This window comes from Talpa occidentalis, unplaced genomic scaffold (assembly GCF_014898055.3).
Source record: "Talpa occidentalis isolate TD23 unplaced genomic scaffold, MPIMG_talOcc4v2.1, whole genome shotgun sequence".
Classification (NCBI taxonomy): Eukaryota; Metazoa; Chordata; class Mammalia; order Eulipotyphla; family Talpidae; genus Talpa; species Talpa occidentalis.
In genome coordinates, this window is record NW_026555331.1 from 146801395 (window position 1) to 146816283 (window position 14889).

Sequence of the window (14889 nt, forward strand, 5' to 3'; positions counted from 1 at the left end):
TGCTGCTGCTTTCACTTTGCTTGCCAGTAAGATTTTGGTTCACAGTCAGAATATACTGACTGCCCCCTGCAGCCATTTTGCAGACAAGAAAGTGTGAGCATTAGAAAGCACCAACAGGGCCTCCCTGGTGGCGCAAGGGGTTAAGACGCAACCCATGAAGCAATCTGCAGCCACTGCAGCATGAGTTTGATCCCCAGCCAGGGAGTTACCCACATGGCACAGCAGACCTCTCCTGACTTGCCTGCTGCTCTCCTCAGCAGTGTATTTCAGTCAGTCTGCATGTTCTGTTCCCCACTCTGTCTCTGGTGGGTCCTCCCACCCCCTACACCTCTGACCTGTACCCCAGTTCTTGTATGCATAAATAAATAAATCTTAAAAAAAAAAGCACCAACAAATATTCCATGCTGTGGAATGCAAAAAAGAAAAGCATTCATTCTTAATACATAGACTCTTGCTGGACAAAGAAAATAAGGAGCGCAAAGATTTTATGAGACACAAGGATAAGCTGATTGCTATAATAGGTATAACTGAGAGTTAAGAATAAACTAAAATAGTGATAATTAAAAAAAAACAACACCTCATTACCAGGTCGTTTGGCAAACAGAACTATAGGAAAGAGAGGCAAACCAATCTAAAAGCTTTCACAGAATTCTGTGAGGAGGAAGAGGCGGCAATGTATTTGTAAGGAACTTAACTTCTTTATGTGTAAGACATCCTTAATATAAGAAAAAATATTACCTAAAAGGAACTCCAATTTATAGCAATTCCCCACTAAAAATCCAAATTTAAAAATCTATTTCACTCATGTCAAACACGCCATTTCTCAATAACATATTTGGTTACCCAAACATACAATTTATAAAAAAAATTAGTTATTGCTTTAAGGGACTAGGGACATCTATATTTTCCAAATTGTAGTAAAAAGAAATAGTCATAGAAAAAAATAATAATAAAAACTTAAAACACATAGTGGTGCTGTTTCTGGGAGTCCTAAGGACATTTACAGCTAATGGAAAGGGTATATGAGAAAAGTTTCACTGAAGTTTAATAATCAGAACAGCCAAGCAAACAAAACAAACAGAAGTCAAACCTCTGGAAGAAGCACTGCAAATTTTTAGCAATGTCTGTACATTCTTCATTAAAATGCATGTTAAAAATGCAATGCTACATATGAATTTTAGATTGGGAAAAATTATATTCAATCTTTAAAAACACACGTGTTCTTTGGTTCACTTTAAAAAAAAAAAAAAAAGAATATCCTATTCCATTTAACAAATTCAGATGCAAAGATGTTCATTTTCCTTTGTCTCTACCCTCTTACACTCATTTAATTTGATTCAGTGGACAGGAAACGCACCATATCCCCCTGCCTGGATGGGTGTTTTTGGAGAAGCACAAGCATACAGACTAAAATCCTCTGTTTGGAAGCCAGCCCGATTCAAAGAGGGTTCTGATGCACTGCGGTGAATTTTTGGCAATGAGCGGGCCAGCAGCTCAATAGAGGCGAGAATCTAGAAAAGGGAAAATAAAAGAAAGAATGAAAATCTGGGTGGCATAAAACTTTTAGAACCCATCACATTTCACAAGAACACATCTGATATCTTACATTGTTTTCAATAACGCCTGGAAAATACTAAAGAAACTGATATTTTTCCTTAAGAAAATAACCACACTGATACGGCTTTTATCTCTGTAAACAGAATGGAAAAAGTAACCCTTACTTAGCTTTGGTTTATAGTCCAGATCATTTGACAGTGCTGGAACAGTAAATAATAATCATTTTAAAACCAATGATATACCTATTTCTCACAAGTCCACAAGTTCCTTTTGGAAGAAAATGGCACATAAATTAGTAAAGCATTATACGAATGCATAAATATTACCATCAGAACAACTCATTCACTAAAGAACCTTAGTAAAAGAGAGTATCTTACATACATGGGGAAAAGCAGGACCCCAGGGGCCCAGAGTGCTTGAGGCACAGGGGTAAAGAAGTGACAGGTGACAACCCAGAATGAAGAAGACAGGAAATGTCTACAAATAGACACCAATATAACAAAGTGTAGAAATTCATCTTATTTAAAGAGATCATGATCCTTGAAGATACAATATGATAATGAATGTTCCTAATCATGAGAAATACATGTAAAGGATTGGCACATACCTAGCATATGGTAAGTGCTCAAGAAAACTTGAGTATTACTATTTTTCTGAGCTACAAAACTTTTTTTAAAAAAAGATTTATTTATTTATTTATTTACACAAGCACTGGGTACAGTCAGAAGCGCGGGAGGGTGAGAGAATTCACCAGAGCCAGAGTGGGGAACAGAACAGGCAGACTGATGAAATACACTGCTGAGGGGAGCAGGAGAGGTCTGCACGCCATGTGGGACCCTTGCCAGCGGCCGGGGATTGAACCAGCGCTGCAGAAGCTCGCAGCCCAGCGCTCAACCGCTGCGCCACCAGGGGAGGCCCTGAGCTACAAAACTTTTTACAAATAAGTTAAGTTACAATATGTATATTACCATAACAATCAGTATTAGAAGGTAAAGGAGAAGGTAATATTACCCAATTTTTAAAATTATAAGCAAAAAATAAATAAAATTATAAACAATAACACACAAATGAAAATTCAACTACAAGAAAGGAGAAAGTAAGACACCCAAAGCTTTTAAATCCTGTCTTGGAGAGGCTATACTTTCTTCTGGACTCTTCTTCTGCACAGACACACACATATGAAAACAGAGTCTCCCTCCCCTTACCGCCATTTACAGTGGTATCAGATTATACATTATTCTGCATTATTTTGGTGTCCCCCCACAACCCCCAGCCACCCCATTTCCCAATTTCTGAATCCTTGTGGAAGCAGATTCTTAGCATAGATTTTTCTGGACTGGGAATTACCAAGGACATTCATATCTTAAGTTTATCGGTTCTCTCAAGCCCCTTAAAGTCAAAGTAATTTACATTTCCAACAACATTGTTAAAAAATTTAAGAGGAAGGCTCTCCCTCACTTCCCAATACTGTACCCAATGCTGGATGTTGCTAGAGAGGCAAAATCAAAATGTATTTCACTGTTGTGTTATTCTGCACGTTACTAATTTCATTTTCTGATACCATGCAAAAAATGAAATGTTACTTATATTTAGAAGTATGAACATTTTATCCCTTTTTTTTTTTTTAAAGATTTATTTATGCATACAAGAACTGGGGCACAGGCCAGAGGTGTGGTGGGTGAGAGGATTCACCAGAGACAGAGTGGGGAACAGAACAGGCAGACTGACTGAAATACACTGCTGAGGGGAGTAGCGGGCGAGTCGAGAGGTCTGCTGTGCTATGTGGATAGCTCCCTGGCTGGGGATCAAACTCATGCTGCAGTGGCTGCAGATAGCTTCATGGGTTGCGTCTTAACCCCTTGCTCCACCAGGGGGGCCCCATTTTATTCCTTTTAATGGCATTTTAAAAGTGGGCCTAATGACATGATTTGTATTATTAATGTAAATCAACCCTGTTAAATAGGATGTGAAAACAAGGTATTGGGTTCTGATGAACCACCTGGGCCTTTTACTTTTACTTTTGCAGTGGTTTTCTGGGTTAAAAAATAAAACAGGGCCTCCCTGGTGGCCTAGGGGTTAAAGACTCAGTGCTACCCTCGCAAAGGCCCACTGTGACAGCCTGGGCTTGAGTTCGATCCCCCGCCAGGGAGCTGACCCACATGGCACAGCAGACCTCTCCCGTTTCACCCACCGCTCCCCTTAATAGTGTATTTCAGTCAATCCATCTGTTCTGCTCCCCACTCTGTCTCTGGTGAATCCTCTCACCCCCTGTACCTCTGGCATATACCCCAGTTCTTCTACACACACACACACACTCTCTCTCTCTCTAAAAAAAAAAAAAAAAAAAACAAAAAACACAAAACAACTTTTCCTCAGAGAAACAGTAATATGTAAAATATATCTACCCACTCATTCATTTAGCCTCCCCCTTCTTGCTCTGAAATAGTCCCTGAGAGACTTGTTTGAACCTTCAATTCTGTATTTAATTCTTTAGTGGGAATATAAGAGTCACTCATTCTTGTAACAGTCACTGCTCTATAAGTAGCTCAGCTGGGGCTGGGTGTTGAAAGGCACAAGGGCTAACAAAGGACTAATCCAGTAATTAGGGGAGCTGAGTAAACCATAGGAGTCAGCACTTCCCACTAGACAGCTGTATGGATTTATTGAGCTATATTTCTAACAGTGCTATCAGGAATTCCAAAGCATCACAAAACACTGAATTCATATTACAAATATCTACTTAGCTAAACTTTCTCAGTTTGTTCAGGGACTTAGTTTCACTTTGTGAGGTTTATAAAAGATTATTAACTTACACGAAAAGAAAAAAGCAATATAAAGTTTCCAAGAATCAGAAAAGGAACATAGTGCTGACAGCTGCCTTTTCTTTATGCCCCAAGAGCAAATGCCCTGTAAAAAGACCCAGTATTAATAGGCGGCTTGGAATCCTTTTATTTTACTATCAGGAAGAGTGAAAGCAGCAGTTCTCAGTGTGGCCTGTGAACCTCTAAAAGGTCAAGGGTCAAGACTATTTCTATAGCAACACTAAGATGTTATTTGCCTTTCTTACTGACATTACTTACGATGTAAGTGGAGATTTTCCAGAGGTTACATGATGGTAAATATTGCCATATAATGAATGCGAAAGCAGAAATTCAGCTGTTTCCTTTTCCCAGAGCTTTGTAAAAAATGTAAAACAAAGCCACTCTTCACTGACTTAGGAAAATATTTTTCATAAGGTCTTATATGAGGGGCTTCCCCGGTGGCGCAGTGGGTTGAGCGCAGTGCTGTGAAGCTGTTTGCAGCCTCTGCAGCGCTGGTTCGATTCCCGGCCAGCCAGGGAGATTCCCACATGGCGAGGGAAACCTCTCCTGTCTTGCCTGCTGCTCCCCTCAGCAGTGTACTTTGGTCCTTCTGCCTGTTCTGCTCCTGGCTCTATGCCTCTGGCCTATACTCCAGTGCTTATATAAATAATCTTAAAAAAAAAAAAAAATCTTATTTGACACATAATAGCTCATGTTTAAATAAATGCATGAATAAATATTTTAAACAATCTTAATTTCTAAAATGGTAATTATTACTTACATAAACAAAAGAGCTCTTGGGAGTCTTCAACTTTTTTTAAGATTTATTTATTTTTATTTATGCAACAAGAACTGGGGTGCAGGCCAGAAGTATGGGGGGTAAGAGGGTTTACCAGAGTCAAAGCAGGGAGCAGAACAGGCAAATCTACTGAAATACACTGCTGAGGGGAACAGTGGGAGAGACAGGAGAGGTCTGCCTCATGATGTGGGTCAGTTCCCTGGCCGGGGATCAAACTCATGTTTCAGTGGCTAGTGATATCTTGATAGTACTGAGACTTAACCCCTTGCACCACCAAGGAGGCCCTTCAATATTTTTTAAGTGTATAAAAGGGCTTTAAAAATTTTTGAGAGCTGCTAGATGAAAGCAGTCTTTTCTGTTATCTTGTGTTGGAACCCTAACTTTCCAGGTAAACTGATTAATCCTTAAAAAGTCATCTTTATGTGTTTGTTCATCTGGAGTCTGCGCATAATCACATGGACTCCAATCTGTGAAACACAAACTGTATTATGTCCTAGAAAGTGCTAAAAAAACATGCACCTAAGTATTAGTCTGTCTTTTAAAGGAAAGATAAAACTTTTTCTTACTTGGGGAAAGAGTGGTCTCTCATCTCTTTTTTTTTTTAGGCACTCTGCCATTAATCTCTTCATGGCTTTTGGACAGTTACTCCGTACCTTACTGATATCTGGAGATAGGTATCCTCGTCCCACCATAAAAATTATCTGGAGAAACAAAAAACACAAATCATACCACTTGTAAATAAGTTACAAAATGCATAAACTGAAAATTCAACACTTGGACACTTTGCATAAACTGAAAATTCAACACTTGGACACTTATGACCTATATACTTTTCTGTGTGTTATTTTGTTTCATTAAAAAGTTAAAAAATACAAACCTAGTATTTTGATTTCTATAATCCAAGATTGTGGGGATCCAAAACTTAATGGGCTGCAAGTTGAACCCCTCATGACTCCTGGACTAGGACACAGGTCTTCTAACTGCTCCCCAAGCTTCCAGTCTCTTTTTGCTAGTCCATTTTCCCACTGATAGGATAATCACCCTAAAAACCAAATCTGACTGGATCTCTTTTCTACTTAAAAAAAGGTCTTACTGACGACCTATTGTTACTGGGTCTTGAGGAACCGCCAAAGGGGAAATTATATAAATCCGAGAATCAGTGCCTTCTCCAGAGGGAAGAAGGTGAAGTCATTAGGAATGAAAACTCTTTCATTAAGTAGAAAAGCTTCTTTCCCCTGAGTACAGACTTATAATTTTTCTAACTTCTTAATTTTCTAACTTTTGGCTCTTTTTAAAGAGTGGGTAAAGACAAATATTAGGATTCTTGGGACTCAGGAGGAAAGAGGTTTTGATCTTAGAGCGAACAGGTCCAGCAGGCACAGACTAGAGGCTCAGGTGGAGGGAGCCAGTAGGAGACCTTTGTCATAAGGCCAAGCTGATCAATAGGAACAATCAAGTTTGATACCTCACTTTATGGTTTTTTCCTTTTCAGTGGTGTAACAACCCTTGCTTAGCATAAGCTCATTTGCCAGGGCACCATAAAGGTGGAGATGGAAGAATCATCCTCCTTTTCCATCTTCCTTTTATTTTTATTTTTATTTTTTTGGTGAATTTATTTTATTTATTTATTTTTTAAAGAGGCATGTATTTTATTTATTTGTTTGTTTGTTTGTTTATACATGCACTGGGTACAGTCAGAAGTGCGGGAGGGTGAGAGAATTCACCAGAGCCAGAGCAGGGAGCAGAGCAGGAAGAAGGACCGAAGTACACTGCTGAGGGGTGCGGCGGGCGGCAGGAGAGGTCTGCGCGCCATGTGGGACCCTCCTCAGGTGGCCGGGGAGCAGCCGGGGAGCAACCGGGGAGCAGCACCAGCGCTGCAGAGGCTGTGGGCAGCTTCGCAACCCAGCGCTCAACCGCTGCACCACCAGGGAGGCCCTCCACCTTCCTTTTAAAAACTGCCTTTCTCCCTCTTTGCAAAAGGCAGAATTTGTACCCACACGGAATCCAAAGATAGTTTGCACTGCTCCAGGGTTAAAACTGCTCGGCGACCACATACTCCCAAATACTGGCATCTATCTGGGCTCTAGGGAATGGGAAATGGATTCCTTTGCAGAGTTTGTTTCTGAATCTTTTTTTAAAAAAGATTAATTTATTTATGCATAAAAGAACTGGGGTGTAGGTCAGAGGTACGGGGGGGCGGGGCGTAAGAGGACTCACCAGAGACTGGTGGATCTACTGAAATACACTGCTGAAGGGAGCAGTGGGCAAGACAGAAGAGGTCTGCTAGGCCATGTGGGTCAGCTCCCTGGAAACTCAGGCTGCAGTGGCTGGTGACAGCTTGATAGCGCTGAGACTTATCCCCTGCGCCACCAGGGAGGCCCCTGTTTCTGATTCTTAACTTTCAGTAAGGTTGTCAGCACTAATTGTTAAAATACTCTTTTTTTTTTTAAATATTTATTTATGTATACAAGAACTGGGGTACAGGCCAGAGGTGTGAGGTAAGAGGATTCACCAAGACAGAGTGGGAAACAAAACAGGCAGATTGACTGAAATATACTGCTGAGGGGAGCAGCAGGCAATTTAGGAGAGGTCTGCTGTGCCATATGGGTAGTTCCCTGGCCAGGGATCGAACTCATGCTGCAGTGGCTGCAGACAGCTTCATAGGTTGCGTCTTAACCCCTTGCGCAAGGGAGGCCCCAAAATACCTTTTTTTTTTTTTTTTTAAATTATTTATTTATTTATTTATTTAGACAAGCACTGGATACAGTCAGAAGCGCGGGAGGGTGAGAGAATTCACCATAGTCAGAGCGGGGAGCTGAGCAGGCAGACTGATGAAATACACTGCTGAGGGGAGCAGCGGGCTTGGCAGGAGAGGTCTGTTGCGCCACGTGGGATCCTCATCGGGGCCAGGGGATCGAACCGGCGCTGCAGAAGCTGTGCAGAAGCTGCTGGCAGCTTTGCAGCCCAGAGCTCAACCGCTGCGCCACCAGGGGAGGCCCCCAAAATACTTTTTTTAAAAAAAAGTTTTATTTACTTATGCATACAAGAACTAGGGTACAGGTCAGAGGTGTGGAGAGTGAGAGAATTCACCAGAAACAGAGTGGAGAACAGAACAGGAGGACTGACTAAAGTACACTGCTGAAGGGAGCAGCAGGCGAGACAGGAGAGGTCTACAGCGCCATGTGGGTAGCTCCCAGGCCGGAGACTGAACTTGCACTGCAGTGGCTACAGAGAGCTTTATAGGTTGTGTCTTAACCTCTTGCGCCACCAGGGAGGCCCCGTCAAAATACTTTTTAATGGCAAGTTATTATGTAAGTCTTGGTATGTATAGAAATGAGTTCAAGTAACTGAGTGATATGGTGTATGGCCCACAGAGAGGTTGGCTTTTGGCTCCTTGGAGGTAATCCCAAGGCCTTCTAAGTGTCTTCATTTACTTGGAGGCACTGGGTCATGCCAGGGAGTCTATGCCATCAATGTGATGTATAGGGATGGCTCTGAGTCATGTGTAACAGTACGGCTGGAGGGGATGAACCCTAAGGTCAGTCACAGAGGTGATCAATTTTATCTATGTGATGGAGCCCCAATAAAAACACTGGGCCCCACGACTTGAGTGAGTTTCCTGGTGGCAATCCTAGGTGGGCCTTGTCACACACTGCTGGCAGGAGAATGCAGTGTTGTCTATAATTCCACTGGGAGAGGACAACTGGAACCTCCAACTGGAACTGCCCTGGCGTCAGCCCTAGGTGTCTCTTTCCTTGGTTGATTTTAATCATAGGTGATTACTGTGTCCCTCTGTTGTAATAAACTGTAACTGTGAATATAAGAACTTACAGCAAGTTCTGTAAGATGTAATGAATTACTGAATGTGAGTGTGATCTTGGGAACAACTGAACTCTTCATATGGCTATAATAGAACTTCTGACTTTCCATTTTCTAGCTTGAACATGTCTCAATACTTAGTTCCTTAAAAACAAAGCAAGGAAAATGATCAGTGCTAAGTCCTAGGTCATCACATTAATGGTCATATATATCCACAGATATCTGAGTGAATGAAGGTTAAAAAAAAGCCCCATTGTTCATTAATGTACATATTTCCAATCAATCTGACCTTATATCTTTCTGTACATCAACATTTTGGTTATTTTCATCAGTTACATGTTTTTAATATATAATTATTAACAATAGCATAATTAAGAACTTCAAAAATTAACATTCAGGTCCTAAAGTAGTAGGAAAAAACTTTAATTGTAAATTTAAACACTTTTTTGTTGTAGAATGATGAATAAAAGGCTTTAAAGCCTAAAAATGTGTCATATTAGGAAAAAAATCTGTGGGGTAAGAAGAATACAAAGAGTTGAAAGAGAAAAAGATTCACATAAAAAAGTTTCAAAAACTAATGAAGAGGTTTTATTATTTTCTAAACAAGGGACAGTAGGCATCAATCAGTATGATTTTTAGATTTTATTGGCTACATTTAAAATAATGTATAGCATATATATCAGCTTTGTTTTAAAATATTAATAGACTAGAAATTATGTTCTTTGCAACTTATTTAAACTTAAGATAAAAATTTTTAGATGTCAACTAGAAAGTGTACAAGGAAGTATACAGTTCTTAAAAATTCTTTCAAGAGGGGGGCCTCCCTGGTGGCACAAGGGATTAAGCACAGCACTATGAAGCAATCCACAACCTCTGCAGCATGGGTTTGATCCCCAGCAGGCCAGGGAAAAATCCACATGGCGCAGCTGACCTCTCCTGTCTCGCCCAGTGCTCCCCTCAGCAGTGTGTTTCAGTCACTCTGCCTGTTCTGTTCCCCACTCTGTCTCTGTTGGATCCTCTCCCCTCCTGCATCTCTGGCCTGTACCCCAGCTCTTATATACATAATAAATAAATCTTTAAAAAAAAATTCTTTCAAGAGGAATTGAGAAAAAAAAAAAATCAAAGCTAACGCTTTTATATTTCTATATTTCCCACAGAATACATAGCAGGTACCATCAATAAGGGAGGGCTGACTGATGAAGAAGCAGCAAGAAGGAAAATGGAAGTCTTTCCTGGATTTAATTTGTGCACAGAAAATTCCAGTAGCAGTACTACAAAAATCAGTAGCTCGATCTGAAATTCTGGGGTGGGTTATTGACATTCCCAAACCAGACTCAGTGCTCCTGGTGTCTCCCTCCACTCCTTCATTCAGTCCTCTGTGTACAGAAGCACGTCAGCTCTCCTCAATGGCACCCTGCACTGCCTCACTAGAACTGTAAACCCCAGTAAGAGCACAGTCAGTGTTGTATTCATTTTTGTATCCCTCTATATGCCACAGTGCCTTGCACATGTCAACTTTCAAAAAACTTAAACATAATTTGCCTGTTGATAAGACACTGATACTTATTTCGTGTCTCCTGAGAACTTGTGCTCAAAACAAGCTATCAGACTATGAGAAAGATCAAGCAACCTGTGAAAAGGTCCTCACAGAAAGTCCATGTGGAGAAGAATGGAGACCCTGACTGAGCTTCCAGCAGACAGAGAGTACACCACCTTGTCAGGAAAGTGAATGAGCCATTTTAGAAGTAGATCCTTTAAAACTCAGTGAAGTATTCTCAGTCAATACCATGTGAAATAAGGATAAGCCTTTTTCACTGACAACAACCTAGGTTATATAGTCTCCTAATTTGCTTAAGCTACTATGCATTGAGTGGTTTGTTATAAAGCAATAACTGGAATACACTTGAAATAACAGATTTATTATCTTATTTTCTTATAAGGCAACATAGTCCTTCTGCTCTAAGAAAAGAAAGTCATGGGGGTAGAGTCAATACACCTTGCTTAAATGAGCACATTTAATCCCAAGTTAGTAGAGAGGAGGTGCTGAAGGAAGAAAAATAGGGCAACAGGGGAGTAAGATGTAATGATAAAGAGGGAGGAAGAAAGACAAAGTAATTTCTCAGACTCTTAACATCTGGGTAAGTAAAAGCATGTAGAACATGGGATGGTCATCCCTCAAGGAGCCAAGAGACCTGTTTCGGGAAATAATATGATTTTATAACTGGAAGAAGTTATTTAATCCAAATTCCTATTTTTATAATTAAAAAAGAGAAATTAAAGGAATTTAAAAAATTAAAGAAAAGCTCTTCTAAGAGGTAAGCTGGTGGTGAGTCCAAGGTCCACCATAACATCACACTAAGCTGACTAAAAGGTAATGAAATATAATGAAGATAATGGGCAGAGCTTATCATTCTTGATCTCCTTCCTTCTTCATCAGTACTTAACTTGGTTTTAAACTGGAAAATTCCAGAAAGTTCTAACTATACTACTAGAAAGAACGAACTAGTAAAACCTTACCCTTCTGTTGGTCACTCTCTCACTTCTCTCGTGGAGAGTAAGCCCCCTGCCACATCACTTAATATACTCCCATGGAGGACAAAGCACCTAAAATGCCACGAAGTGGATGAGTGCGAAATTTGGGATGCTTTTACCCATATTTTGGAGCTAATTGTTGTTTTCATTCTGTAATTGTATTCTTTTATTGAAATAAACTTACTTGTTGATAAATGGATGTTACCCTGATATACGATTTATTAATTTCTATTAATTTAAACATGTTGGGTATGGCCTCCCCTGGTAGTGCAGGCGGTTGAGCTCAGCGCTGTGAAGCTGTCCGCAGCCTCTGCAGCATGGATTCGATCCCAGCCAGCCAGCGAGAATCCCACATGGTGTGACAGACCTCTCCTGTCTTGCCTGCTGCTCCCCTCAGCAGTGTATTTCAGTCAGTCTGCCTGTTCTGTTCCCCGCTCTGTTTCTGGTGAATCCGCTCACCCTCCTGCACATCTGGTCTGTACCCTGGTTCTTGTATGTATGAATAAATAAATCTTTAAAAAAAATGTTGGGTATATTAGGTAATTTTAGTGAAGGCAATTCATATTTGGGGTCAGTTTTAAAAGCCTACATGAATTTAATGTGGTCAGGGTAAAAAAGCAAAAGGCTGCAAAAGGCTACACTGGCAGTTTTTGGGAAGGTAAGGTATAGGAAACTAGGGAGAGAGAAATAGTCCCTTCTCAGAATTCTCTTCATAAAACAGTGAAAGCATGATGTAACAGTCCTTTCATTTACCTAGTAAAAAAACCAAACACCAAGAAGTCTAACTGATTTTAGAAGACTCTGAGAGGAAGGAGTTCACGGCCAAGCACGTGCTTGACAGCACAGGGGGTGACAGGGAAGGCACACCGCCCAGATGCAGCAGTGGCAGAGCTGAGTCTTCTAACTGCGCTATGGGCCAGGAAATGAGAGGAATACCCATCACTGGAACTCTGGTTTCTAGTCAGAAGAGCAGGAACTTTACTTCATTACAGCACTTAAGAATACCCCAAGGCCTTGTTATTATTGCCAAAAGTAAATATATGATTTATAAAGCTGGTAACAAAGATCAAGAGATGAACCCTGCACGCTCACCCAGGGCTCAACACTTCTTTTCTACTATTGGAGACTATACATATAGTAAAATAAACCCCAAGAGCTGGTAAATATTTACCTGGTCCCTGTTGTTGATGTTTGAGTAAGGTAACTGTCCAGTCATCAGTTCATACAGAACAATCCCAAAAGCATACACATCTGACTGAAAGCTATATGGGTTTTTATCTTGCATTCTGATTACTTCTGGTGCCTGTTAGAACATAAAAAGAAAAATATTCTAGTTTATTCTTCACTTCAAATGATAAAGGTTGGAAAGCAAACTATTATAATTTCCAGAACAATGTTGTCAAATTATCTATCCAGCAATTAAAAAATATCAATTCTCTCACTAATGTTCAAAGAAATAAAACTCAGCAAGATAAAGACAAAAAAAAATTCTCTGTAAACTCTTTAAGATGCAGTATTAGCTAAGATTCCATAATGTGTTATTTAGACTTGATAATTTACCAGCCACCTTTCTGCACAGAATTTTATCATTGATTTATTCTATCAAGAATCCATTCCGACTTCCCATTTCCAAGTCAGTGTAGAGACACTAGACCTGTGTTTATAAATGTTTGGGTAACATGGTACCTGCCCTAGAATTCAGGTTCTTTCCACTGGTACAAATGAGTCTCATCTCAGGGCACTGTAGACAACAATGGTAACATTCCAATACTGATAAACTCTAATTCCTTTCTTGTCTCCAAAAGTGTTAGAAACATGCCAAGGATGCCTTATTAACAACAGCAACAGACAACAGGTAGATTGAATAGAAGAGGCACAGGAATCTTGTGGCTGATTTTAAACATCTTAGTCACAACTAGACTTCTTACTGCTTACATGAAATACAATAAATGTCTGGTTAAATATTAGCATAAAAGATTCCTTCTTTTACCTTGCATCTTGTATACTCTTTCATTTGGAAGGAATTAGAAAAATTGCAGCATATTAATACAAACTTTGTGATAGCAGTCGTTTGATACCAAAAGGATTTACTGCAAAAACAGCTGAAAAATCTGAAACAACATTCTGGCTGCTGGTCAGAGGAAGGAAGGTCAAGCTTATACCAGGGAAGGCCAGTGAGGTGCTCAGCTGTAGCTGCCAACCAGAATCACCTGTGGTCAACCCTCTCAACTTCCAGACCACATTCAAGTGCAATAATCTAACATCGGCATCTGGGGCTAGGGTCGGAGCATAGCTGGTGTTTAAAGCTCCCTTGGTGATCTTAATGTCAAACCAAGGTAGAGAAGCATTGATGAAAGATGTGTGAGATCTGGATGAGTGAAAGGAGAGAGGTGGAGAAGGCTGTTCCTACTTGCTTTTGTCATACATTTTGCTGACAACTACTTTTATTAACACAGTATAAACTACATACAACTGTGATGTCATGAACAAGTCAAATATTGAGAGGCTGGTATGATACAGACATAATTTTTAAATTATGGACACAATTTTTGTGAGGGACAGATTAATAAATCAGTTGAAGAATTGTCTTTTTAAATTTTAGCTTTAGCTCATTGTTGTAATTTCATGAATTTGTATGTCATTTATTTACAAGAAATGCACGACTGATCCTCAGTTAACTGATTTATAAAATTTTCACACAAAGGTTTCTCTTTTAAGACATAAATGAGGTTGAGAAAATATTATAATCAGAGAAATTGTACTGCTAGTTCTGACCAAACACTTCCCTCCCCTAGTCTATGCATGTTTGTTTCTGAAAGATTTATTTAGCAATTGAGCCATCCATTGGCTATTGTCTTGGTGGAATAAAGAATGATCCTGCCCACCCAGATATCAACAAAAAAGAAATTAGAAGAAAATAAGAAACTTCATGTGTAATAATCTACTAACACAAAAAGGTTTGTTTTTGTTAAAGACAAAAACTTGCCTGAGTCTTTCTCCCCCACGTTAAAATAAACACACCTTTAAAACATGTCTCAATTGTTGCTTTGTAATTTAGGTTTTACAAATTCAGCATTTAAAATTTGTCTTACCCTCTCTTTAGGATATAGTGCCTTCTTGCCTTAAAAGTTGCTGAGATCCAGATTATAATTCTTATTTAGCAAAGTCTTGCTTATAATTCTTAAAAGTTAAATATATATTTAGAAATGAAATAGCAACCCACTAGTCCAACCCAACATTATAGATGGAAGGAGGGGGGGTTGGGGGGCTGAGGGGAGGCTGAAAGGTGCAGGTCAAGAGTCAAGCACCAGCACCAGAATGCAGCCTCCACCTTGCTATGTGCTCTGATTCATTTGTTGTTACCTTACAGCCAAATTTAAC

At 39.9% G+C, this 14889-nt stretch overlaps 1 protein-coding gene across 3 annotated transcripts in view; it reads right to left on the minus strand.

The window, feature by feature from the left end:
* Positions 1–14889, minus strand: part of BRAF (B-Raf proto-oncogene, serine/threonine kinase) — a 138684-nt gene that overhangs the window by 12525 nt on the left and 111270 nt on the right. For 2 of the 3 annotated variants that reach the window (XM_037514519.2, XM_037514526.2), the window contains 3 exons: positions 12680–12811; positions 5724–5858; positions 1358–1511 (listed from right to left, as the gene is read on the minus strand). In XM_037514519.2, the coding sequence (XP_037370416.1) occupies positions 1358–1511; positions 5724–5858; positions 12680–12811 (421 nt within the window). Of the gene's footprint in view, positions 1–1241; positions 1512–5723; positions 5859–12679; positions 12812–14889 lie in introns of those variants that run through there. The other variant, XM_037514535.2, reaches the window with a different exon arrangement.